Raw genomic sequence first — 26,790 nt, 5'->3', positions numbered from 1 at the left:
CTAATTCCAGGGTCTGTAGCCATCGTTGTGCAGAGTGGTGACTCCTGTGGTGACTCTGTAGGGACTGCATTCCCCTTTATATGGATTCCGTGGGGCTGCCGGTGAATCCTCGCTTGAATTGTAAGCGTAATCTCCATCCACATTGCTTTTCTGACTGATTGGCAAATGGTGCAGTTCCTGCGTGACTTCAGAATCTACCTGGAGCCTCTCATCTGATTAACAAATTAGTGTAGATGTTAGAAACAAAAATAAAACACACTCTCTAGAGGAAGTAAACCTGCAATTTCATCTCAGGCAATCATATAAAATCATGCGGGGCATGGATAGAGTAAATAGACAAGGTCTTACCCCTGGGGTAGGGGAGTCCAGAACTAGAGGGCATAGGTTTAGGGTGAGAGGGGAAATTTATAAAAGGGACCTATGGGCAATTTTTTCATGCAAAGGATGGTGTGTGTATGGAATGAACTACCAGAGGAAGTGGTGGAGGCTGATACAATTACAACATTTAAAAGGCATCTGGATGGGTATATAAATAGGAAGGATTTAGAAGGATATGGGTCAAATGCTGGCAAATGGGACTAGATTAGTTTAGGATATCTGGTCAGCATGGATGAGTTGGACCGAAGAGTCTGTTTCCGTGCTGTACATCTCTATTGCTCTATGACTCCATGGTAATCTAAGAAACCAGTAGCTTCCCATACAAGATATTAATTCAGAAAACATTGTGAATCATCTTCAATTCTAGCACTTGAGATACAAATTGTTTCATTGTATTCTTTTCCCTCCAAATTTTGGGAATCCTGCCTGTGCCATGCCTCATCCAGCAGTGTGCTCCAGTATCCTGCTCACAAAGTAGGGTGCCGGATTGTCCCTCTCTACCATGTCCAGGCAAATGTCAGGAACAGTACAGGGCAGCTCTGGGGCTGACAGTGTTTGTCTGGCTGAGTAATGGTCTTTTAAAGATGGCACCAGCATCACGGATGCTGAATGATTCCAGGATCTCCGTTGAGGGATGAGTTGTCCTGGGAATGGCGTGAGTTAAGATGGGATGGAAATGGGTCATGATAACTCACCATAAGGACTGAAATAACAATTAATGTGGCAAGTTTGGTAAGATATGGAGAGATAACCCGCTCAGCCTTGCAACCTCCATCAGGCCTGACATAACTCACACTTAGCCAAAAAAGCTAAGATTCAGCCCTTAATTTCTATTAATGCAAATGTCAAATATTTTGCTGCATTTATTTCAATGGAGTCATTTAATGATATTGCTATTCTAACCTTGTGCTTAATTAATATCTATGAATGTACATCCTGCTGTTTAGATTTGCCAGAAAGTGGATGCAAAACCAACTTTTCTTTGAGGTTCTTACTTTAGATTGGGTTAAAATTGCCAACCTGTTGTATCTGCAGTTCAGTATTGCATTGTAATGTTAGCTAGTGCCGCAGCCAGCATGTTATCCTTGAATTTAGACTCCATAATGATAATGCAGATAAAGGCACAGCTCAATGTAATATTAAACCACATATATTGAAAGATTTCCGATTTGACTCCTGAATTAAACAAATTAACTGATCTTAGCCCAGATTGCAAGAGTTGTATCATATTTACAGCAACAAAATGGAGCATTCAGTCAACAGACCAATTTCACCAGTTAGCTCTGCTCATCCTCCTCGTTTAATCCAATCAACGTATCCCATTATTCCCTCCTCCATCATCTACTTATCTAACACCCCCTCAAATATATCCATATTATTTGCATTAACAACTTCATGTCACAGCCAGTTCCACAAACTAAGCATATCCATGTTCCCTATTTGATTGCCGAAGGGGCTGTTTCCATGCTGTATTACTCTACCCTATGTTTATGATAAATACGTTTAGTCATTTCCATAAGTGTAAACATGATCAAAAAATTATTCTCTGAAATCATCTCTTAAAATTAAACACAGGTTGGACCGAAGGGTCTGTTTCCATGCTGTACATCTCTATGACTCTATGACCTGACAGTGTTCTCCATTCTAGAGAAATGTCCCAGACATTTCTTACCTGAATCTTACATTAAATCTTACCTGAAAGATAACCATTCCGTTCTGGATTCATTCTATTAAATCCTACATCTTCAGCAGTGCCCAAACTATTCACAGTGATCCTAGTGTGGTAAACCCAGGTCATATTTATATTTAACACAACTTTCTCAATAATATCCCTTGAATCCTTACAGTACTTGTGTTTTTTCATGATCTTTTTCATCTGATTAAAAAGTTTTAGTCATTTGTATTCCCAAACCCTAGTTAAACCAATTTTCCCATGAGTAAATGCCTTCTTTATAACTCCTGCCTAAATGCACACCAGATACTTCTACTGAAACTAATTTGTGAATTATAGTTATTCTGCAAATTTGTTAATGCCTCCATGTATCCTTTTTCCCCTATGTTTTGGCACAGTTCCCTTCTGTCTTAACTAAATTTGCCATCTGATTTCATCCACAAAGATTAAAATGGCATTTGTAGTTCCTGAATCTAAACTGTTTGTATAAATGTGGTACCAGCACAGAGGTTTGCAGGAATGCTGCATTTTCCAATGAGTAGCTAGTATTCAGCCTCACTTTGTCTTCTGTTTTATAGCCAGCTTTCTCTCCATTGTGCTACTTATCCTCAAACTGTACATGTTCTGTCCTTAATCATAACCCTAATATGTGGTATTTTATTAAATGCATCATAAAAACCTTTTACTTAGTCTCACGCAGTGCCTAGTAATGTACCCTTTCCTTTACTGTACTACTTCAAAGAATTAAATAAGATTGTCCAAAAATGATCCTACTTTTTGTAATCTTTGCTGATGATTCTTCCTTATATTATTCATTTCTCCATGGTTTTTATTACAATTTTGTGTAAAAATTCCATTATCTTTGTGACCACTGATAATAAACTGATTGATCTATGATTCCCTGGACTTATTCAGTTTTATTATTTAGATATAGAAGTCACACTTGCTGGCTTCCAATCCTCTGACACTAGTCCCTTTCCACATGGAAAATAGACATTATTCCCTACTATCCCCAACTTAATGCACATTGAATCATGTTTGGGACTTTGTTTTTATCCTTTTAAAATCTGATTAATTTATCAATTCTTTAACCATTTATATGCTTTTATATCTTTTTGTAATAACTTCTTTTGATGCTATATGCTTGTGTTGGTCACCCTGGTAAATATCAAAGCAAAGTAATTTTTTAACATTTCATTCTCATCGTCTTTGAGGTTATTGTACATATCCCTTAGTCATCACCGTCGAAATTGGCTTTTTTTTCAATTAATTATTTATCTTTAAAATACTTGTTTTTCCATTTTATATTCCTTCATGGTTTTGCTTTGCCTTTGTCAATGAGCTCATGGCTTCTCTCTTAACCTCTTCATATTTCTTTTGTCACCTTCTGCATGTTGATTTAGTATCTACTTTTTCTTGGTTTCAATTTGGTCTTTTTCTTTTTTTTTAATCCATTCTGTATCATTACTGGTTGGTTTGTTCTATCCTTAGACTTTACGAACAACTATTTATTGTTTCTTGTTCTATTTCTTTCCTTGCCAGTAGACTTTTCTTTCCTAATTTTATTCTCATTTCCCTAAAATTAATTTTTTCCAAGTTATTACTTTGATCTTATGGAGTCCTAGAGGTCTACAGCATGACAACAGGCCCTTTGGTCCATCCTGCCCATGCTGCTCAGTTTAAACTCATCCCATTTGCCTGTGTTTGGTCCATATCCCTCCATACCTATCCCATCCATGTACCTATCTACATGTTTCTTAAGCCTTACTTATATCCTTCTCAATATCAGTCTTAAACCTAACATCATTATCAAAGTTGCCCTAGATGGTCCCCTCCAGTTATTTACATACTCTGGTAGATTTTCTATTACTAGACCCAGATGTAACCCCATTCTTAGAATCCCTACAGTGTGAACAGGCCATTAGGCCCAACAAGTCCACACTGATTCTCCAAAGAATATCCCACCCAGCCCTATTCCCCTACTCTATTGCTCTATATTTCCCAAGACTAATGCACTTAACCTACACATCCCTAAACACTATGAGCAATTTGGCATGGCCTATTCACCTAACCTTTTTATCTATTCACCTAACCTGCACATCTTTGGACTGTGGGAGGAAACCCACTCAGACATGACAAAAATGTGCAAAATCCACTCAGACAGTCACCTGAGGTTGGGATTGAACCCAGGTCCCTGGTGCTGTGAGGCAGCAGTGCTAACCACTGAGCCACCATGCCGCCATTCTGTTATTTTTACACGATGAATAAGAAAGGATGTATCCTCGAAAGTCTAAATCCTATATGTCATTTTGTTAATTTCCCCATCATCCAAATGTCTGTGAAGTGTGCTCAAGTGGTCAGTAATAGATGCTGTCGGTGTGCATGGGAAACCAAGGGATAAAAAAAGTTTATTGAAGCATTTAAGAACTGAACTATTAAACTACTAAGCAAAATGCCTGGTATAAAATTGGAGGAGATGCATAGTATTTAACATCCTACTGTCTTGGAAAAAACAAAAGCTAATTTTGTAACTGAGGAAACAGAAGAGAAATAGTTGAAAGAAGAAAGAAAATATATGATAAAGTCTTTGAGCCACATTTATATAGGAGGAATTTGGATCTTATTCATAATGCCAATTGCATGTTGCTTGCACACCATACTAAAGAGAACAATAAGTGCTTCAGTCAGTGGTAAAGCAGGAACAGCCCAAATCAACTAACCAGTTTCTCCTCAAATTTATCAATAGGGGATGTACAAAATAATGTCAGCAATCTGATTACAGTCAACTCCCATTATCTGGTATTCAAGCATCCAAAATTCTCATTAACTGGCAAAACTTTCAAAGAACATTTACCATTTTTATAAGGTTTCTTCAAAAATATCCATTTGAATTTGATGCACCAGCCAGCAATGTAACACAGTGACAGTCAAACCTCTAACTAAGCTCATAGGGGAAAGATGATCACTGGGGCAAAATATAAGACTGTTAATGCTTTTGACATTCATTGCTCATACAATCCCTACAGTGTGGAAGCAGGCCATTAGGCCTGACAGGTCAACACTGACCCTCCAAAGAGTAACCCACCCAGACCTATTCCCCTGCCCTATTTCTTGATATTTGCCCCTAACTAATGCACTTCACCTACATATCCCTGCACACTATGCGCAATTTAGCTTGGCCAATTCACCTAATCTGCACATTGTTGGACGGGGGGAGAAAACTGGAGCTCCCCAAGGAAACCCACACAGACACTGGGAGAACATGCAAACTCCACACAGTGGCCCGAGGCTGGAATCGAACCCAGGGCCCTGGTGTTATGAGGCAGCAGTGCTAACCGCTGGGCTGCTGAGCCACCATGCTGTCCATGCAAACTCTGGAAAGAAAAAGCAAATGGAAATTAAATTTAAAATGTCTATCACATTGTCAGGATGTCCAAAAGTATTTCACAGTAAATGAACCTCTTTTCAAATGTAACCTGTAATGATTGCAACGAGGTCAGCCAGGTGGACCTCAGAGTATGAGTTCCCTGACTGGGGCTATTAATCTGGTCCAATCAGGGAGCCTTGGCTGACAGAGAAGAATGGGAATGTCAGATATTCTGTTCACTCTGAGCACTGTCTCTGAGGGAACTGGATCAATGTCAAGGACTCACTGCTTGTAAATAAAGGGTGACTTGATGGAATACTGGCCTCTGTGAAATTATTTCAGGGGCAACAAAATAAAAGCACACTCCTGAAGAAATTTGCTTGCAACAGTCAACTCTGGCATCATGCCATTATTTGGGAAGCTTGACTTGTTTGATCCTGCTGTCAAAGACTGGGCCCAGTATGTGGAAAGAATGCATTATTTTTTTCAGGCAAATTACATTAAGGCAGACAAAAAGTAACAAGTAATTCTCCTGATGGCTTGTGGACCTGCAGCCTTTTTGATTATTAGGAGCCTGACTTCCCCTGAGGCAGCAGATACTAAAACCTTTCAAGAGTTGACAAATTTAGTTAAAGAATATTATGACCCAAGTCTTCTCTACTTCTGAGATTCTATCAGTTTTACTCAGTAATTCAAGAACCAGGGGAATCCGTATTGGGATTTTTGACTCGGTTAAGGTGACTAGCAGAGGCATGTGATTTTGGTTTCACTGTAAATGAGGTGCTGAGACACTGTTTGGTGTGTGGGATTAATGATGTAACTGTGCAAAAGTGCCTAGTACCTGAAGTCCAACTGGACTTCAGACAGGCACTACACCTAGCTTTGTCACTGGAAAATGTGGCAAGTGGAGCATATGAGCTGCAGGGTATTCTGAGGGAAATGCATATCCTCACCAGTCTGACTGAGCTTGGGGAACACCATTTGAGTGTAGGCAATTGCACAGCCTCATTCAAGATATATCCTGAATAGAGGGATTCTAGGTCAGCCCACAGCAAAATCCCAAAACAAAGACAAGCCTTGGCCAAAAGGTTAACATTTTCCTCAGGATCAGGGCCAGCAAGCCATAGTAATTACCGACAGTGTACGGACTCGAGACAGCAAAAGAGTCCCACAAGACCTAAATTGAGGAAGTGAACTCATTGGCCAGTAATTAGGAGAGTGCACACCCTGGAAAGTCCACCTACATCTGGTTTTCAACAATTAAATTTCTTAGCAACATCCAAATCAGAACAAATCAAAATAAATGTCTTGTCCCGGTTCTAATGGAGATCAGTACCACGCTGCTGTTTCAATGATCACAGAACTAGTCTTTAACAAAATTCACAAGACCTTGGCTAGATTGAGAACCTATACCAGGGAACCTTTATAGAATAACACTACAACTTTGGTTCTGGTCGCTTATGAGTTGCAGCCGGTTCAGTTACCATTGATTGTAGTAAAAGGTTTGGGCCCAAGCTTGATGGGGCGAAATTGGTTGAGAAAGATTCACCTGGATTGGCTCAATATTTTTCGATTAGAAAATGGCTGCCTGAGTGAAGTCCATTGAAATACCCGGAGGTGTTTCAGGAAGGACTAGGGGCTATCAGAGGAGGCAAGGCCGCCTTGTATTTTGACCAGAAAGGAATTACACAATTTCGCAAGGCCCTCCCAGTGCCATTTGCCTGACAGGTAAAAGTAAAGGCAGAAATCAGGAGGCATGAATCATTGAGCTGCATCCCACTGGCAGATACACCACCACTGGTACCACCTTTGAAAGAGTCCATAATGATTTTAAATTTTCTGGACAAACTTCCAGTGACAGCTGACAAAATCAGACTTTGGGTGCAGAAAGATCTGGTCCTGGCAAAACTCGAACAGCTGGTGGTGACGGGGGGAAACTAAAGGGCCGACACAACCAGAATTTAAACCTTTCTGGACTGGGAGAGACCAAATCACTGTAGAGGATGGCATATTATTAAGGGGAGCAACAGTGATTGTCCCAAGCAATAATCACCTCCAGATACTGGCTGAACTCCACAAGGGCTCATTCAGGGGTGTCCAAAGTTAGATGAGAAGTTAGGTCTGGTGGCCAGGTTTGGATGCAGAGATAGCTGCGTTGATGGAGCTGCGCACAGAGTGCCAACAAGGACAAATATTATCACCAGCTGACCCCACATATTTGTGGGAATGGCCGTGTAAACTCTGGACTCAGTTACACGTCAGCTATGCCACTCCTTTCATGGGCTCAATGTTCTTAGTCACTGTGGGTGCCCACTTAAAATGGCTGGACGTACATTGAGTTCATTCATCAAACACGGGGATGACGATAGAAAAACTGTGAACCTCTTTTGCAATACACAGATGTGTTGGTCACAGATAATGAGCCATCATTTACCAGCAGGGAATTTGAGTATTTCCTCAAGTCAAATGGGATTCAACATATAAGGACAGCTCAACACCATGCATCATCCAATGATCTGGCAGAAAGAGCAGTCTTGACTTTGAAGGCAGGTTTAAAGAAACATCCTACAGCTTCACTAGATACCAAACAGACCTGTTTCCTGTTTGATTATGGGACTATCCCTCTTACAACTACAGGGATAGTTCCAATAGAGTTTCTAATGGAGAGAAAACTCTGCACCAGGTTAAACCTAGGCGAAAGTGATTACCGCAGATGCTAGAGATTAGAGTCAAGAACGTGGTGCTTGAAAAGCACATCAGGTCAGGCAGCATCTGAGGAACAGGAGAATCAAAGTTTCAGGCATAAGCTCTTCATCATTCATTTCTGATGAAGGGCTGATACCTCGGATATTGCCTGACCTGCTGTGCTTTTCCAGCACTACACTCTTGACCAGGTTAAATCTGATATTCCTGTACTTGGGTGGGAGGATGAAACAGCATTAGGAATGTCAATGCCAGACAGAAAACTCCGCTAAGCAAGAGCGATAATTTCCGTAAGTTTGGTGTCGGGACTACAGGAATGGTAATGGTAAGAGGTGAGGTCGACGTGAGGTCAGGTGCAGTGGCGTCTGGAGTTCAGGTAGGTGTGATGGTCCTGAACAAGCACATGGACCATTATAAAAGCTGAAAACTCGCAAACGATGCCGTTAGGTGGATTGGCCAAACTAAATTGTCTTAGTGTCCAGGAATGTGCAGGTTAGGTGGATTAGCCTTAGGAAATGCAGGGTTACAAGGCAAAGGTTGGGGCCTGGGTCTGGGTGGGATGCTCTTTGGAAGTGGTATAGACTCGATGGGCTGAATAGCCTGCATCCATGCTGTAGGGATTCTATGAAGCCCTTCACTATTATCCTCACAGTTCACAATACTTCCCAGTTTGGTGATCTATAAATGTTTGACATTGTGCCCTGTACACCCAGGAGGCTAAAGATCAGAAAAATCAGCTATCCCAACACTAGCTACTGAAAACATTCCTGCATTCTTCGCCCTAACACTTTCTCAGCCATTCCAAGCTTCTGCACTTTCTGATCAGCATGCTGTTGCGTTGACCTCTGGTTCAGGAAGTGACTGCCAAAGGTCACTGAGTGTGTGGTCATTGAAGGTCCACGCACCAAAGATAAAGTTACAGGGAGTATTGCTTTCCTCCAGACAACTGCTCTGCATAATTCTCTCATTGCTATAACTCAACCAACTTTGTTTTGCTTCTACTGCCTCCCCCCTTTATAGTCTATAGGCTCCAGCTTTGCTGGCAAGGCTGTTATGTGGCACTTATCAAATATCTTTTGAAAATCTACATGCACCTTACCAGGTGTGCATCAAACTTCTCTGCTGCTTGATTAAAAACATCAGTCAAATCAATTTTAAAAATTCGCCTTCAACAAGATAAAACGAAAACTGCGGATGCTGATGATCTGAAACAAAAATTGAAATTGCTGGAAAAAACTCAGCAGGTCTGTCAGCATCTGTGGAGAGAAAACAGAGTTAATGTTTTGAGTCCAATGACCCTATTTCAGCTCTGAAGAATCTTAACTCTTTTCTCTCTGCAGATGTCACCAGAGTTTCTCCAACAACTTATTTTTCTCAACAAATCCATGGCAGATCTCTGTCAGTAAAACACACATGTCCAAACGTCTGTTAACTTTGTCCTGGATAATAATTTCTAAAAGCTTCTCCATCTCTGAATTAAACTGGCTGAGCTACAGCAGCTTGGTTTAGCCTTCCAACATTTTTTGTTTGGAACATTTGCAACTTTCCAGATTATCTGGCACTTTCCACTGACCCTGATCTCCATATACTAAATGAACAGAGACTCATTTTGCCTATGGTGTTGTGGCCTGCAGTCAGAACAGGTGTAGTTTCCTCCTACCACTAATACAGCCACGAATGTGTACTTGGGAGAATCCAAGGTGAGAGAACACAAACTGATACAGTAGCTTGATTGGCTAGGAAGATAGAGAAAAGGATACAGAGAGAGTTGATGATAAAATTAACTAAATAAAAGCAACAAGAAACAGAGTCTCTGCTACTGGAAGTGGAGATAGAACAAAAAACAAGTTTCACTTCCCCACACAGCCTCAGAAATGCAATGAAGATGTGAAGGTGGCAGCTCTGGTGTAATGAGTTCAAATTAAAAAAAAACGAACGTTTTCAAATTAGATAGCAATTTTCCCATTGATTACTTGTAAATAATGTCACTTCACCAAGTTTGACATGAAGTATTCTATTCAGTTGCTGCCTTCTTGTCCTTTCTCTATTGTATTTGCAGGACAGCAGTCACCCTAAGCATAGCAAACAGGCCAGGTTCCCAGGCTAGACACACAAATGAATGGTAGCGTGGAAAAGGGAGAGGATTAACAGTGGCAAGTGTACAAAGATGTGTATCTACAGGGATTTCAATTATAATGTACCAGGGATGTATTGAAAATATTGAAGAAGTGGGAATAGCTGGTATATGCAAGAACATTCAAATATTGTAATCAGGATTTAAAATATATATATAGTTTCAGTAATGTCGTGAAATGTGCTGGGATTTAAAATGTTTCTTTACAAACATTGTGCCAAGGTTGGAGGATTTCAGCTGTAGGGAGATACTGAATAGATTGGGGTTGTTTTCCCTGGAGCATCGGAGGTTGAGGGGTGATCTTATCAAAGTTTATAAAATCATGCAGGGCATGGATAGGGTGAATAGTCAAGGTTTTTTTTTCCCCAGGGTAGGGGGGTCTAAAGCTAAAGGGCATAGGTTTAAGGTGAGAGGGGTAAGATTTAAAAAAGGACATAGGGGCAACTTTTTCACACAGAGGGTGGTGCGTGTATGGAATAAGCTGCCAGAGGAGATGGTGGAGGCTGGTACAATTACAACATTTAAAAGACATCTGGATGGGTATATGAATAGGAAGAGTTTGGAGGGATATGAGCCAAGTGCTGGCAAATGGGACTAGATTAATGTAGAATACCTGGTTGGCATGAACAAGTTGGACTGAAGGGTCTGTTTCCATGTTGTACAACTCTATGACTCTGTGACCAAGCAGCTTATATTTTGTTACATTTGCCTTGTGTTTTAAACTGATGTTTATCAGAACTTTCCAATTTGCGGAATCAGATTTGCATTCACAAATGGAAATATATTTGTAGTTCATGGGCCAGGCTGGAACATGACAGAGGGTGGTGGTGGAGGGTTGTTTTTCAGACTGGAGGCCTGTGACCAGTGGAGTGTCACAAGGAGTGGTGCTGGGTCCTCTACTTTTCATCTTTTATATAAATGATTTGGATGCGAGGATAAGAGGTATAGTTAGTAAGTTTGCTGATGACACCAAAATTGGAGGGGTAGTGGACAGCGAAGAAGGTCACCTTAGATTACAACAGGATCTTGATCAGATGGGCCAATGGGCTGAGAAGTGGCAGATTGAGTTTAATCTAGATAAATGTGAGGTGCTGCATATTTGGGAAAACAAATCTTAGCAGTACTTATATACTTTATGGTAAGGTCTTAGGGAGTGTTGCTGAGCAAAGAGACCTTGGAGTGCAGGTTCATAGCTCCTTGAAAGCGGTGTCACAGGTGGATAGGATAGTGAAGAAGGTGTTTGGTATGCTTTCCTTTATTGGTCAGAGTATTGAGTACAGGAGTTGGGAGGTTGTGTTGCGGCTGTATAGGACATTGGTTAGGCCACTGTTGCAAGGTTAGGTGAATTGGCCATGCTAAATTGCCCGTAGTGTTAGGTGAAGGGGTAAATGTAGGGGAATGGTTTGGGTGGGTTGCGCTTCGGTGGGTCGGTGTGGACTTGTTGGGCCGAAGGGCCTGTTTCCACACTGTAAGTAATCTAATCTAATCTAATTACCCTCACCCCCATTTCCAAACAGAAGGGGAAGAGAGAGGAAATATACATTCATTACCTCACGTGTACTACAGGAGAATGGAGGATGAGAAACATATAGCCATGATCTAATGGCGGTGCAGACTTGATGGGCCGAATGGTTTAATTCTGCTCCTATATCTTATGGTCATTTACAATTCTGCCCAAGGTCATTGCCAATTGTATCAAGTCTGCTTTGGAGTTCGGTCCGCCCTGATCAAACCTGTGCTGGACCCCGCAGGAAGATATCCTTACACACTCAGGGACATATGGTCTACTTACAGGACAGAGATGGCCTTTGTCACACCATTGCACATCTACATGATGGATGCACTCTCCAAAAATGGGGGTTTGGGGAGGAAATTGGAATTGGATCCAACATGGGGTTGTTTTCATTGGAGGAAAGAAGATTTAGGGGTGACTTGATAGAGGTGTACAAGATGATTAGGGGTTTAAATAGGGTTGACCGTGAGAACATTTTTCCACGTATGGAGTCAGCTATTATGAGGGGGCATAGCTTTAAATTAAGGGGTGGTAGGTATAGGACAGATGTTAGGGGTAGGTTCTTTACTCAGCGAGTCGTGAGTTCATGGAATGCCCTGCCAGTAGCAGTGGTGGACTCTCCCTCTTTATGGGCATTTAAGCGGGCATTGGATAGGCATATGGAGGATAGTGGGCTAGTGTAGGTTAGGTGGGCTTGGATCGGCGCAACATCAAGGGCCAAAGGGCCTGTACTGTGCTGTATTCTTCTATGTTCTATGTTCTATGCTCTGCACAAGCATCAGTGGCACAGTTTCAATACAGGAATCAGAAATAACCTCAGAACTCATGGGCAAGAAAAAGTTCAACTGGATCATGTCTACAGGGACATGATATACAATCTCTAGACACAGGGAAAAATGTGACAATCCCCCATTCTGATCCAATCTGTGCCTAGACCCCTGATATTTAAACACCCAGAGTCGTTTACATGCAAAAGTTCTGTCTGTCTCTAGTGTTGGGAAGAATGAGTCAGGCCACGTTATCACAGAGCACTACATTCATTTGGACCACACCATATCAAATGACTCTCATGGAAACGTTTATGCAGAAAAACGTTTTTCTCCAAAAGTCCGTCAGGCAGAAGTCCACACATAATGCACTTGAGACCCTGTAGGAAAAGGAGATGATCCTCTCCAATGGCTTCCTAAGCAGACAGTCAAATGTCATTTGGCAGAATGCTCCATTGTCAGCACTTGAAATTGCTGGAAAAGCTCAGTAGGTCTGGCAGCATCTGTGGAGAGAAATCAGTATTAACATTTCAAGCTGAGTGACCCTCCTCAGAACTCCCCAGTTCCCCAGTTCCGAGGAAGGGTCACTCGACCCAAACGTTAATGCTGATTTCTCTCCACAGATGCTGCTTGACCTGTTGAGATTTTCCAGAAATTTCTATTGTTGTCTCTTATATTTGATAATTATGCTGATTTATAAAACACTTCCAATCCTCATGTTTGCTGGTATTCTTTACAACATTATAAGGCTCTTATTTTAATCAAATCTGACCCTTAAAAATCTGAGTGAGTCATGGATGGATCATTTTTGCTGAGTTTTTATTTTTCAACAAAATATGTTTTTGTTGAACATTTTTAAACTGTTTCTCTAAATGGTTCCACTGCATTTTTACCAGCACATGTTTTAGTCTATTTAACTAAACAACTTTAACCACTCTCCTCCCATATCTGCACAATTGGCTTTAAGTTTAAGATTCATATTTGTGATTGAAATATGGAAGTTTAAAGATTAATATGGAATTCAATTGCATTAAGATCACTACTCCCCAGTAGATTTTTTTTTCTGACATTAGTAATTAACATTGTCTTGTTGCACAATACCAGATCTAAAATAACTATATACCTTGTTGGTTCTACAACATATTATTCCAGAAAAACATCACAAAAGTATTCTACAAACTCATTTTGCACTGTTGTCAGACTGATATTTGCACGTTAACAGCAAAATCTTCAGCATTTCATGTAATAAATATTTATTTCCTACTTATTAACATAACTGCTTTTGCCCTGTATTTATAAAACTGCATTACTAAACTGCATTGAACTAGCCCACAGTGCACAGTAGTCACAGGCCAGAATATCAAAAGCATCCAAGCCCACTTTTGTATCAAGCATCCTTCTCCACAATTGGAATGGATTACTGGCATATGGAGTGTGCTGTGGAGGTTAACCTGGTGAATGTGTCACATTCGTTCTGAAAGGGGTTCAGCTTGCTATTAAAGAAATTTGCTGGTGACAGAAAAATATAATTGGTATTAATTCCTTTTGAGTTCTGAAAACAGGAAGCCTTCAAACAGTTATACAGCTCTCTGGTGGCTCAACTCGTTAAGGCATTGAATAGCTGAATCATAGAGTGGAAAGTCCCAGATGCAGCCTTCACTGTTAACTGATAAGTTAGCTCATCTCAACCAGGATGCCAATAACAATGCTTCATTTGACCTGAGGGCCCTTGGGTGCTTGAGGACGCAATCATCCAGAGTTTAACTCTCAATTGCTGTCCAAAGGCAAAAGCACTTATAAAGATATGCTTAGTGGACAGGATTGGCTTGACTATAATAATTCCTTGTTCAAACAGATTACTAAGTAGTAAGAAACTGAATGAGATTTTCAGTTGTCCAAAATTGGGTGGGCTCCAAGTAAAAAAGATGTGAGGGCTCCTCTTGTGGTGCAGTGGTAGTGTCCCTATACCTGGTCCGAGAGGCCCAGATTCAAGCCTCACCTGCTCCAGAGGTGAGTAATAACATCTCCGAACAGGTTGACTAGGAAAATAGGTAGAAAAGTGAGAGGGGTCCTCTAATGGCACTGTGTCAGTGTCCCTACCCTAGGAGGCTCAGGTTCAAGCCCCCCCTGCTCCACCAGTGTTCATAATATTTCTGAACAGGCTGATTAGTAAGAATAGGTTAAATAAATGGGATTTTAAAATACAACTAGTATTCTGCAATGTGTTGTAAAAGCAATGATTATTGTTGAAAATTAGTATCAGCAATACCTCCACTGCCTTGTCAATGAAACTAAATGTTATGTAACCTAGATCAATGCATGTTGGTGACTAACTAACTAACCAAACATAATCCTGTGCTCACCCATTCTTGTCTTCTCCCCGATATCCACACAAACATCAGGGCCAATGTTTATCAATTCTAGCGACAAACTCTGGATGATTGCTGACTTTCTTCATCCTTGCATGGGGTAAGGGCCGAGGTGAATTAAAATATCTCTATTGCTGTCCATATGAGATTAATTAGGCTAGAATAGACCACAAATTGATACATTGTTGGTCAGCCCAGTTGGTTAGACAGCTGGCTTGCAATGCTGAGTGATGCCAACATTGTGGGCTCAATTCTCATATGGGCTGAGGTTAACTTGAAGGAACCTTCTTCCTAACCTCTCATCTGAGGCAAGGTAACACAAAGGTTCGATCACCACCAATTGTATCTCTCTCTCTCTCTAATAAGAGAGTGGTCCTCTGGGACTACAGTGACTTTAGACTACAAGTTGGAGGCATTCTTTGTCTTTTGGCAGTCCCTCAGAGAAAGGAGAATGTTTGTATGGACTCTAGTAAGAATCTTTTACTCTGGAGAAGCTGTTCCAGTGCAGCTGCAACACAGTTCTGGCAGATCAGGAGTCTTTCCTGATTGCCATCGGCATGTTCATAACTAACATATTTTGCTGCATCATGAACACTCCTTCCTTGACCATCAGGTCCTAGAGTGTGGCTTCAACCCAGAAATTTTGCTTTTAGAGGTAGTGACACCATCTACTGTGCCAGAAAACCTCCGGTCGGGAATCCACTGGCGGACACAGTGGCTTCACCAACTCAGTTATCAAATTAGTAAGTCATTAATTTTAATAAATGCTAAGACTAGTTATTATCCTTCATATGTATGATGCTTTCTTGTTATACAGCGGGGTTAGGAATTCATAATCGTCTTGAAGAGAGTTGACTATCAGCATTTGTGAAGGGAACAGAATATTACCTTCCTATTCCCAATTGATAGGCCAGTTCCACCACAATGTTTGTGTCACAAAATAGTGGCTTGGTTTCACATAGATGCACACTGGATTACTTCAGCCTTGAAATCATATGAAACGTATATAACACAGGGATATGACACAAACTTCAAGAAGATAGTTTCAAATCAATCAGTTGGACTACTTGGTAACTTCCTAAAAAATATTTCTGAGGGCTTTAAATACCAGCAGGTAAAAATTGGGCACATTATTCTCCTAATATTCAAATTCAATTACCATTCTGAAGCCTGGTGGGCAGCCCTGCATGTGTGAGCATTTATACATTGGGGAGCCAGCAACTGTTTCAGGTCTGCTGACTCTGAAAGTAATTCTGTATAGGTAACATCTGCACACTTAAACTGAACTAAACATTCTCAAAGCAAAGCATGAGAACATAGAAAATTGGAGAAGTGCGGGCCATTTGGTCCCTCGAGTCTGCTACTTCATTCAACTAGATCATAGCTGGTCATCTACCTCAACACAGTTTACCTGCATGATTATACCCTTATCTCTTGATATCTTTAATAGATAGAAATCTATCAACCTCTGTCTTGAACATGCACAATGACTGATCATAGGATCATTACAAAGACCAACCCCTTCCACGTGAAGAAATTTCTCTTCATCTAAGTTCTAAATTGCTTTTTATTCTCATGTTGTATTACCAGTTTCTGGATCACCACCCCTTAAGCCTATTGAGCCCTGAAAGAACTTTATATGCTCCATGACATCACCTCTCACTCTTAAAATATAGGACCAAACTCCTTAGTCTCTCAGCAGAGGACAATTCCATCCTAGAGATCAATCTGGTGAATCTTCACTGCACTCCCTCTATACCTTTCTTAGGTAAAGAGACCAAAGCTGTACATTATATAATAGGTCATAAAAACCCATACGGTTTATGAGTGTCCTTCAAGGAAGTCTGCCATATTTACCTGATCTGAAGTACACGTGACTCCAGGTCCTCAGAAATATGCTGATATGGCCCAGTAAGCCAATCAGATCAAGGACAAGTAGTGGTATGCAACAAATCTTGCAATACTCAAGTTCTATCCTAACAAAGGACTATTTCCAATATTAAATTATTTCAGTCTCTCATTGCCTTGGCCTTGGTTCTCAATTATTCCTGGCAGATCTAGTTTTCATTATCCTCCAAAAAGACAGACACAAAATATTTATTTGGTTTTTCTGCCATTTCCTTATTCCCCATTACAAGTATTCTGTCTTTGCCTATAATAAGCCCACATTGGTCTTTGACAATATTTTCCTTCCCTTGCTTAGCGAGTGAAGCTTTTACAGTTTGTTTTGGTTTCTCACTACGTTCTTTCATATTCTATTTTCTCTTCCTTTATTTACCATTGCATGAATTTGTTGAATTCTGAAAGGTTCCCAGTCCTGAGACTGACCAATTTTTGGCAACTTTGTAAGTCTCTTCCTATCATCTAATACAATCTTTTAACTAGCCTTGGTAGCCATATTTGTCTCACCTTTCCTGTTGGATTTTGTGTCTTAGAGGTGTATTGATAATTAAAGCACTGGCTACTGCTTGCCTATCACCACAGTATTTAACATCACTGACCTGTGTGGAGTTGCATCTGGTGATACTTGAGCTCATGCGCTTCCACAAAGCTCTTGTCACAGATTGCACAAGCAAAACCTTTGTCTTTGGAATGTGTGCGTCTTACATGGCTGTCGTGAGCTGCATGTGAGGCAAAGGCTTTGCCACAGTGTCGGCATTTAAAGGGCTTCTCTCCAGAGTGTTGTCGAATATGAGTACGCAAGATGCTCGAGGCAGTGAAAGCCTAGAGGCAAGGAAAAGCAGAAATTTATTTCTGATGCTTATAAGAACTGCCAAAACTAAGAAAAAGAAACATTTCAATTCTTCTCTCTAACATTCAGACTGTAGAATTTAGTTGAATTTAAGACGTCCTCAATACTTTTATCTTAACCAGCTACACCTTGATGTTTATTCCAAATATTTCTCACACGTTATGTTTTTGCACTATTGGACAATTAGTCCTGTGAAGAAAGTGAGGACTGCAGATGCTGGAGATCAGAGCTGAAAAATGCGCAGCAGGTCAGGCAGCATCAAAGGAGCAGGAGAATCGACATTTCGGGCATAAGCTCTTCCTGATGCTGCCTGACCTGCTGCACTCTTCCAGTAACACATTTTTCAGCAATTACTCCTGTGGTCTTAGATCCCAAAACATGGGTAATGCAGAGCCAAGAGCAATGTCTAAATAAATGTCCAGGATCTACTGTGGCCATGGCCATGGGGAGATCTTGTAAGAAATGTGTCCGCTTGGTTGCCAAACTTAAGAAATCCAACAGGTGTACTTCAATTTGTTGCCAAGCGTGATAGGGTCAGGTGTCAAGAATTGGCAATATTAAGACAAATCTTAACTCGATATAGAAAAACATATTTTAAGAAATTAAGTTTTTATTATCTGCAACAGAAATGAAAATTTCTGGAAAAGCTCAGCAGGTTTGACGCCATCTGTGGAGGAAAAGCAAAGTTTTGGGTCCAGCGACCCTTCTTCAGAAACCCTTCTATTGTTTTTGTTTCTTTATCTGTTTTAAATTTTCATTGTATCTATATTATATTTCTTTGTTCTATTTTTCTACATGCCTTGCTCACAATTTTTGTACAAATGGACACATGAACCTACCTTGTTGCAGTAAACACATTTGTATGGCCGCTCTCCTGAGTGAACTCTCATGTGTTTATTAAGACTAGAGGACTGCGAGAAGCTCTTACCACACACAGAGCACTGTTCAACAGAGAGAGTCACATTTGTAAAAGGATTGTAAAAGTAATGTTCAGCATTATCTCCTGCTTATAACTAAATTGATTATCAACATTACACTGAATTAAGACGAGTGCAGGGTAGGTAAGTAAGTGCAATGAAATGTTAAGACCATTAGAAATAGGAACAGGAGTAGGCCATTCAGCCCCTTCACCATTGAATAGGATCATGACTTATCTGACATTCCTCATATTCACTTTCCTGCCTTTTCCTTGTAATACTTGATTTCCCTACTGTTAAGAGTAGTATGGGATGCAAAATGAATTGGTGTACCAGTGCATTCTAGCACAATGGGTTTACCCCTGGTAATGCTCACATCTCTTAGCTGTGTTACCATAAAGAGCTACACAAACAAAGGTTTGGCAACTCTCTAAGTGATGGTATGATGGCATACTAAGAATGGAGTGAAAGCAAGAGTGTTCTCAAGTAATTGATTAGAAAAATTAGTACAAGTTTAGATTCTCTACAGTATGGAAACAGACACTTCAGCCCAACAAGTCCACACCGACCCTCCAAAGAGTAACCCACCCAGACCCATTCCCCTACCCTTTATTTACCCCTGACTAACGCACCTAACACTATGGGAAATTTGGCATGGCCGATTCACCTGATCTGTACATCATTTGGATTGTGGGAGGAAACTGGAGCACACTCACGCAGACATGGGGAAAATGTGCAAACTCCACACAGGCAGTCACCTGAGGCGGGAATCAAAGCCAGGTCCCTGGCGCTGTGAGGCAGCAGTGCTAACCACTGAGCCACTGTGCCAAAAACATTTAGAAACATTCATGATAATTGGAAAGAGTGTGGTTTTGTGGAAGTGAGGTCATGGTTAGCCAATATATATTTGTTAATACTGAACACATAAGTGACATTCTCAGTGCTTGGGAGCCTCCTGTGAAGTGCTTCTGTGATCTTTCCTCCGGCATTTGTAGTGGTTTGAATCTGCCGCTTCCGGTTGTCAGTTCCAGCTGTCCGTTGCAGTGGCCGATATATTGGGTCCAGGTCGATGTGCTTATTGATTGAATCTGTGGATGTGTGCCATGCCTCTAGGAATTCCCCTGGCTGTCCTCTGTTTGACTTGTCCTATAATAGTAGTGTTGTCCCAGTTGAATTCATGTTGCTTGTCATCTGCGTGTGTGGCTACTAAGGATAGCTGGTCGTGTCGTTTCGTGGTTAGTTGGTATTCATGGATGCGGATCGTTTGCTGTCTTCCTGTTTGTCCTATGTAGTGTTTTGTGCAGTCCTTGCATGGGATTTTGTACGCTACATTGGTTTTGCTCATGCTGGGTATTGGGTCTTTCTTTCTGGGGAGTTGTTGTCTGAGAGTGACTGTTGGTTTGTGTGCTGTTATGAGTCCTAGTGGTCGCAGTAGTCTGGCTGTCAGTTCGGAAATGCTCTTGATATATGGTAGTGTGGCTAGTCCTTTGGGTTGCAGCATGTCATCAGATGCCTAAGGGAAAGACAATGGAACAAGGATATGCTGCAACCCAAAGGACTAGCCACACTACCATACATCTAGAGTATTTCCGAACTGACAGCCAGACTACTGCGACCACTAGGACTCATAACAGCACACAAACCAACAGCCACCACAGGTCCAGTAGTTTGAGAATGCCGTCTTTGTTGATAGGTTCAACGTCCTGTTGTCTGTTCTGTATGTCCATGCAAGGACTGCACAAAACACTACATAGGACAAACAGGAAGACAGCTAACGATCCGCATCCATGAACACCAACTAGCCACGAAACGACACAACCAATTATCCTTAGTAGCCACACACGCAGATGACAAGCAACATGAATTCGACTGGGACAACACTACTATTATAGGACAAGCCAAACAGAGAACAGCCAGGGAATTCCTAGAGGCAGGGCACTCATCCACAGATTCAATCAATAAGCACATCGACCTGGACCCAATATATCGGCCACTGCAACGGACAGCTGGAACTGACCACCGGAAGCGGGAGATTCAAACCACTATAAATGCCGGAGGAAAGATCACAGAAGCGCTTCACAGGAGGGTCCCAAGCACTGAGGATGTCACCTAGACAGGGGACGAAACGTCTGCAACACAAATTCCCAGCTCGGCGAACAGAACCACAACAACGAGCACCCGAGCTACAAATCTTCTCACAAACTTTGAACTGAACATATAACATTTCTTTGGAGGTATACATTGTGCTGTAGATAAGTAGAAGCCCATTGGTCCACTGTTTCTTAGATTTCCAAATGGGATTTGACAAAGTGCCACATAAACGGTTATTTCACAAATTAAAAGCCTATTGCACAGGAGGTAACATACTAACATGGATTGAGGATTGGCTGGCTGACAGAAAACAGAACGTATATAAACAGGTCATTTTTCTGATTGGGAGGAGGGTGACAAGCAGAGGTCTATGTTGGGCCTTCAACTTTTACAGTTTATTTTAACAACTTAGCTGAGGCAAGTGGAAGTTTGGGAGGTAAATTTGCAAGATACAACAGATCTTGAAGAAGACAGTATGAGTTTGCAGATAATATAGATATGTAAATGGGCAAAAGTCAGGCAGGTAGAGTATATTGCGGCAAAATATGAAAATATTTATTTTTTCAGGAATAAAAAAGCAGGATATTGCCTAAATGGAGGACAACTGCCAAATTCTGAGGTGGTCAGTGTTCTAGGTCTTTCTAGTGCATCAGTCACAAAAAGTTAGCAAATAATTAAGAAGTCTAATAGAATGTTGTACTTTATTACAACAGGATTGAACAGAAATTTAAGGATGTTATGCCTTCAAGAAATTTAAGGATAATGTTAGGGAGGGCAGTGGTGAGATTATATCTTGATACTGTGGAATTGAGAATTGGTCTCCTTATTTATGGGAAGATGTAAATGTATTAGAGGTGTTTTAGAGAAGGTTTTCTACATTGAGACATATAAAAAGAGAACTTGAGTAATTTGACTGAACCATGAGATCCAGAACAGTCTTGACGAGACTGATGTGGAAATGATTTTCTTCTTGTGAGTGAGTCTAAATTAGGGAGCATTGTCTTGCGAATTGTCTCCAAGGAGATGAGGAGAGGTTTTTTTTCTCTCACCGAGTTGTGCAACGGAAGTCGAATCATTAAGGCTTTTAAGGGTGGCAGTAAATAGACTTTTGTGAGTTGGGGAATCAAAGGTTATCAGGTATAGGTAAAAATGTGAACTTTGAAGCAAATAGATCAATCATGATCTTAAAGAATGGTGAATAGGACTCAAAGGGCTGAATGGCCTATTTCTTCTCATAATTTAAATACTTATATGTTTATAATTATAACAGTCCCCTTTACAGAAATGTAAGGATGGTGGCAGTACTGAGAGAAAAGTGATCATATTGTCTACAAATCATTGGTAGTTTTTCATGTGTTGCTTGTGCGTAGATGTAGCAGCTGGCCCAGATGTTTTGGATGTGATGCACATCTGCTGAGCTGGTATATCAGGTGCAGAATGGTGGAATTGAAAAAAGTATTTTATCAGGATTGATACTATATCTCTAATTAATTCATGGGTAAGTAAATCAAAATGAATACAAAATGAAGTACTGAGCCATGCTAGAATCGGTAATGAATACCATCAACATATTTGTGATATTTCACAACCTAGATTGTTACAATAATATTGCAAATCTTGGAACAGTATGTGTTTGCTTTTCCAATGTTTCCAGCGTATCACTTAATTAGACAATAAATCCCTAAAGGGTGATTATTGCAAAGAATATTCCTTGTACAATTTTTCAGGAATCATTTAATGAGATGAGATAGCTAAAAAGGACTATGCCAACAATTTAACCCTGGTAGCTCTTAATTCAAATGGGACTATTATGGGTGGCACGGTGGCTCAGTGGTTAGTGCTGCTGCCTCACAGCACCAGGGTCCCAGGTTTGATTCCAGACTCAGGTGACTGTCTGTGTGGAGTTTGTCTCCCTGTGTCTGCATGGGTTTCCTCTGGGTACTCCAGTTTCCTCCCATAGTCCAAAGGTGTGCAGTTCAGGTGAATTGGCCATGCTAAATTGCCGATAGTGTTAGGTGCATTAGTCAGAGGGGGTGGGTTACTCTTCGGAGGGTTGGTGTGGAATTGTTGGGCCGAAGGGCCTGTTTCCACACTGTATGGAATCTAATCTATAGAGTTTTAGTTTACAGAAGGAGACCACTTGACCCATTGTGCAAGTACTAGTTATGGCCTTTGCAGAAAGAAAGAATTGTGACATTTGCAGTGAATCCAGTGGGTATGTGATCTGATCAAAAATAAATCATTTCATCATAGTGTATAACAGGGAGGTTTTTTTTTAAATTAGATAACTTAGATTAGATTACTTAGAGTGTGGAAACAGGCCCTTCGGCCCAAAAAGTCCACACCGCCCCGCCGAAGCGCAACCCACCCATACCCCTACATTTACCCCTTACCTAACACTACGGGCAATTTAGCATGGCCAATTCACCTAACCTGCACATCTTTTTGGATTGTGGGAGGAAACCGGAGCACCCGGAGGAAACCCACGCAGACACGGGGAGAACGTGCAAACTCCACACAGTCAGTCGCCTGAGGCGGGAATTGAACCCGGGTCTCTGGCGCTGTGAGGCAGCAGTGCTAACCACTGTGCCACCGTGCCGGAGTTTTTACGTATAACTGCAATGTGAGCTCACTGGAATGTTCACATTTACAGCTGTAGGAAGGATGTGATTAAATTTGAAAAGGTTCAGAAAAGATTTACAAGCATGTTACTAGGGATAGACTGAATAGGCTGGGGCTATTTTCCAGGAGCATTGGAGGCTGAGGGGTGACCTTGTAAAATCATGAGGGGCATAGATAAGGTAAGCAGACAAGATATTTTCCCTGGGGTGGGGAGTCCAGAACTAGAGTGCATAGGTTTAGAGTAAGAGGGGGAAAATTTAAATGGGACCTAAGGGGCAACTTTTTCATGCAGAGGGTGGTACGTGTATGGAATGAGCTGCCAGAGGAAGTGGAGGAGGCTGGTACAATTACAACATTTAAAAGGTATTTGGATGGGTATATGAATAGGAAGGGTTTGGAGGGATATGGGCCAAATGCTGGTAAATGGGACTAGATTAATCTAGGATAACTGGTCAACATGGATTAGTTGGACCTAAGGATCTGTTTCCATGCTGTACATCTCTATGGTTCTATGAACTCATGAATTTTTAGGGCTATTTCGGAAAATAGACGGTCAAAGAGTGAGAATTATTATCAAACAGAAATTGTCCCCCATCCAAATTAGTTGAAAAATTGCGAGTGGGGCTTTGGCGACTGATGAAGCAAAGCAATGAGTCCACAGAGGAATACTGTCAGGTTTGGATTGAGGGGAAATCCACTCGTTCAAAATAAGGAGCGAATCTAAACCCAACGAGTGCGAATTCACGGCTGGATTTGGGGATGTGGTCCACATAATATCGGAGATACTCTTACCCCCCCCCCTGTGAAACCCCCTGTTGAACCTGTTCCTCTGATAGGGATTTGGATTTCGGACTTCCTCCTGACTTTGTAGGGTCTGTGTTTCTCAGCCGGGTACTCACTTTGTGGGGTCTGTGTTTCTCAGCCGGGTACTCACTTTGTGGGGTCTATGTTTCTCATGGACGTGCAGAATGTGGATTCTCAGTCTGTCTCTCTTCTCGAACGACCTGTTACACAGGTGACAGGGGAATTTCCGATCTCCCTGGTCCACACAGCGGGTGTATTTCAGATGCTTGTCCCTGTAGTATTTGTAGGCAAATACCTTGCCACACCTCTCACATTTAAAACCCTCAGCGGACTCTGCCAATGGAATGAAAGTGGCATTTTAGTCAAAGCGATCGCGGCTAATGACAGTAAACCGCAAAAGGGCAGAAAATCGTTTAAGTGTTTTAACCTTCAGCCTGCTGCGCGAATGGCCTTTCAGTTACTTCCTTTAAAGTGACCGGGATTCCCATAAACTGGAGGTAGCAGTCCCCATACCACACCAACAGCTCCTGTTTCTCTGTCACATCCTTGCAGGTCTCATAGAAGATTTTGCCTTCGCTCTGGATAGCGGTTAAGTTCTGTTCCTGGGGCGTTCTGGCGCAGTTCACCAAAGCCATCCAATTACTCGCCGCCCCTTTGCCGTCTATGAAGTGACTCAGTGTGCCGCCTTCAAAAATCTGGAATGCAAGTTGTCCCATGTGTGTGTGAGAGAGAGTATATACTGTAACTATAACATATAGTTGTCCCATGTGTGTGTGTGAGAGAGAGAGCATATAGCTGTAACTATAACATATCATTGTCCCGTGTGTGTGTGAGAGAGCATATAGCGCTAACTATAACATATATGTGTCTCATGTGTGTGTGGGAGAAAGCATATAGCTGTACCTATAGCATATCATTGTCCCATGTGTGTGTGTGTGTGAGAGAGAGCATATAGCTGTAACTATAACATATAGTTGTCCCGTGTGTGTGGGAGAGAGCGTATAGCTGTAACTTTAGCATATCATTGTCCCGTGAGTGTGTGAGAGAGAGCATACAGCTGTAACTATAGCATATAGTTGTCCCATGTGTGTGTGAGAGAGAGAGCATACAGCTGTAACTATAGCATATAGTTGTCCCATGTGTGTGAGAGCATATAGCTGTCCCATGTGTGTGAGAGAGCATTTGGCTGTAACTATAGCATATAGTTGTCCCATGTGTGTGAGAGCATATAGCTGTCCCATGTGTGTGAGAGAGCATATAGCTGTAGCTAAAGCATATAGTTGTCCCATGTGTGTGTGTGGGAGAGAGCATATAGCTGTAACTATAGCATATCATTGTCCCATGTGTGTGTGAGAGAGAGAGCATACAGCTGTAACTATAGCATATATTTACCTGTGTATGTGAGCATATAGTTGTCTCATGTGTATGTGAGAGAGCATATAGCTGTAACTATAGCATATAGTTGTCCCGTGTGTGTTAGCATATAGCTGTCTCATGTGTGTGTGAGAGCATATAGCTGTAACTATAGCATATAGTTGTCCCATGTGTGTGTGAGCATGTAGCTGTCCCATGTGTGTGAGAGAGCATATAGCTGTATCTATATCATATAGTTGTCCCATGTGTGTGTCAGCATGTAGCTGTCCCATGTGTGTGCGAGAGCATATAGCTGTAACTATAGCATATCATTGTCCCATGTGTGTGAGAGAGCATATAGCTGTAACTATAGCATATAGTTATCCCATGTGTGTAAGAGAGCATATAGCTGTAACTATAGCATATCATTGTCCCATGTGTGTGAGAGCATATAGCTGTAACTATAGCATATAGTTATCCCATGTGTGTGAGAGAGCATATAGCTGTAACTATAGCATATCATTGTCCCATGTGAGAGTGAGAGTGAGATCAGACTGACAGCATGCAGCTGCCCTTCCCCATACACTGGAACCAGCTCCTCTGGGACAGTCAACACTCAAACACACCCTCACCCTCTACTACACACAGTCCTTTAGCTGTAAACTTCAAAAAGCAGCATCCCGATACCCTGGCCGTGTTTGAGATGGTCCAGTGTAACTCTCACCTCCCACATTAAGGAGTTATCGTCGTAGGTTTTAATTTCACTCGTATTCACCACTTTTCCGGTAAACGGTCCGAATCGGACCCCCTTGGGGATCAGCGTTTGGGAACAGAAGACCCCGAGGTGGTGCACTCCGCCGTAAAGCGTGTGAGAGACAGCGAGCCCTGCCACAGAGCCGAGACAGAGAGAGACAGAGAGAGAGAGAGAGAGAGTTAGCGCCGCTGGGTGGGGAGCGAGGGACCGAGAGAGTGGCATCGCTCCCCGCCACTCCCCTCGTCTGCCCCTAAGCCACCAACCCCCTCCCCACTTGGTCCCCCAGCCCCCTCACCCCCTCCCCAGTCTGGGGCCACTGTCTCGGGGAGCAGTCTCTCCCTGGCTTTCCTGAGCGGTATTTATTCCTCAGTCAACACCCACTCTGACAGCCTGCCTTGTTATCACCGCATTGCTGAATCCTGAAAGGCGCTTTGTAAATGCAGATCTGCACCCAGGCAGCCTCTCCCACCCTCCCTCTCCTCCCTCCCCGCACTCATTCAGTTCAAAACCCTTCCCAGCCTCATTCATTACCCTCTCACACCCTCCATCACTCTCCTTCATCCACTCATCACCCTCTCACACCCTCCATCACTC

At 41.8% G+C, this 26,790-nt stretch overlaps 1 protein-coding gene across 1 annotated transcript in view; it reads right to left on the bottom strand.

Annotated features, from left to right (window-relative positions):
* The window catches only part of prdm14 (PR domain containing 14), a 27,769-nt gene continuing 979 nt past the window's right edge, over positions 1-26,790 (bottom strand). Inside the window, exons 3-8 of the mRNA XM_043689377.1 lie at positions 26,167-26,327; positions 24,517-24,784; positions 24,220-24,422; positions 18,495-18,596; positions 17,405-17,627; positions 1-212 (exon numbers count right to left, since the gene is read on the bottom strand). Coding sequence (XP_043545312.1) covers positions 1-212; positions 17,405-17,627; positions 18,495-18,596; positions 24,220-24,422; positions 24,517-24,784; positions 26,167-26,327 — 1,169 coding nt within the window. The remainder of the gene's footprint in view (positions 213-17,404; positions 17,628-18,494; positions 18,597-24,219; positions 24,423-24,516; positions 24,785-26,166; positions 26,328-26,790) is intronic.

Source organism: Chiloscyllium plagiosum, chromosome 4 (genome assembly GCF_004010195.1).
Source record: "Chiloscyllium plagiosum isolate BGI_BamShark_2017 chromosome 4, ASM401019v2, whole genome shotgun sequence".
NCBI classification, from domain to species: domain Eukaryota; kingdom Metazoa; phylum Chordata; class Chondrichthyes; order Orectolobiformes; family Hemiscylliidae; genus Chiloscyllium; species Chiloscyllium plagiosum.
This window is presented reverse-complemented; position numbering and strand designations above follow the sequence as displayed.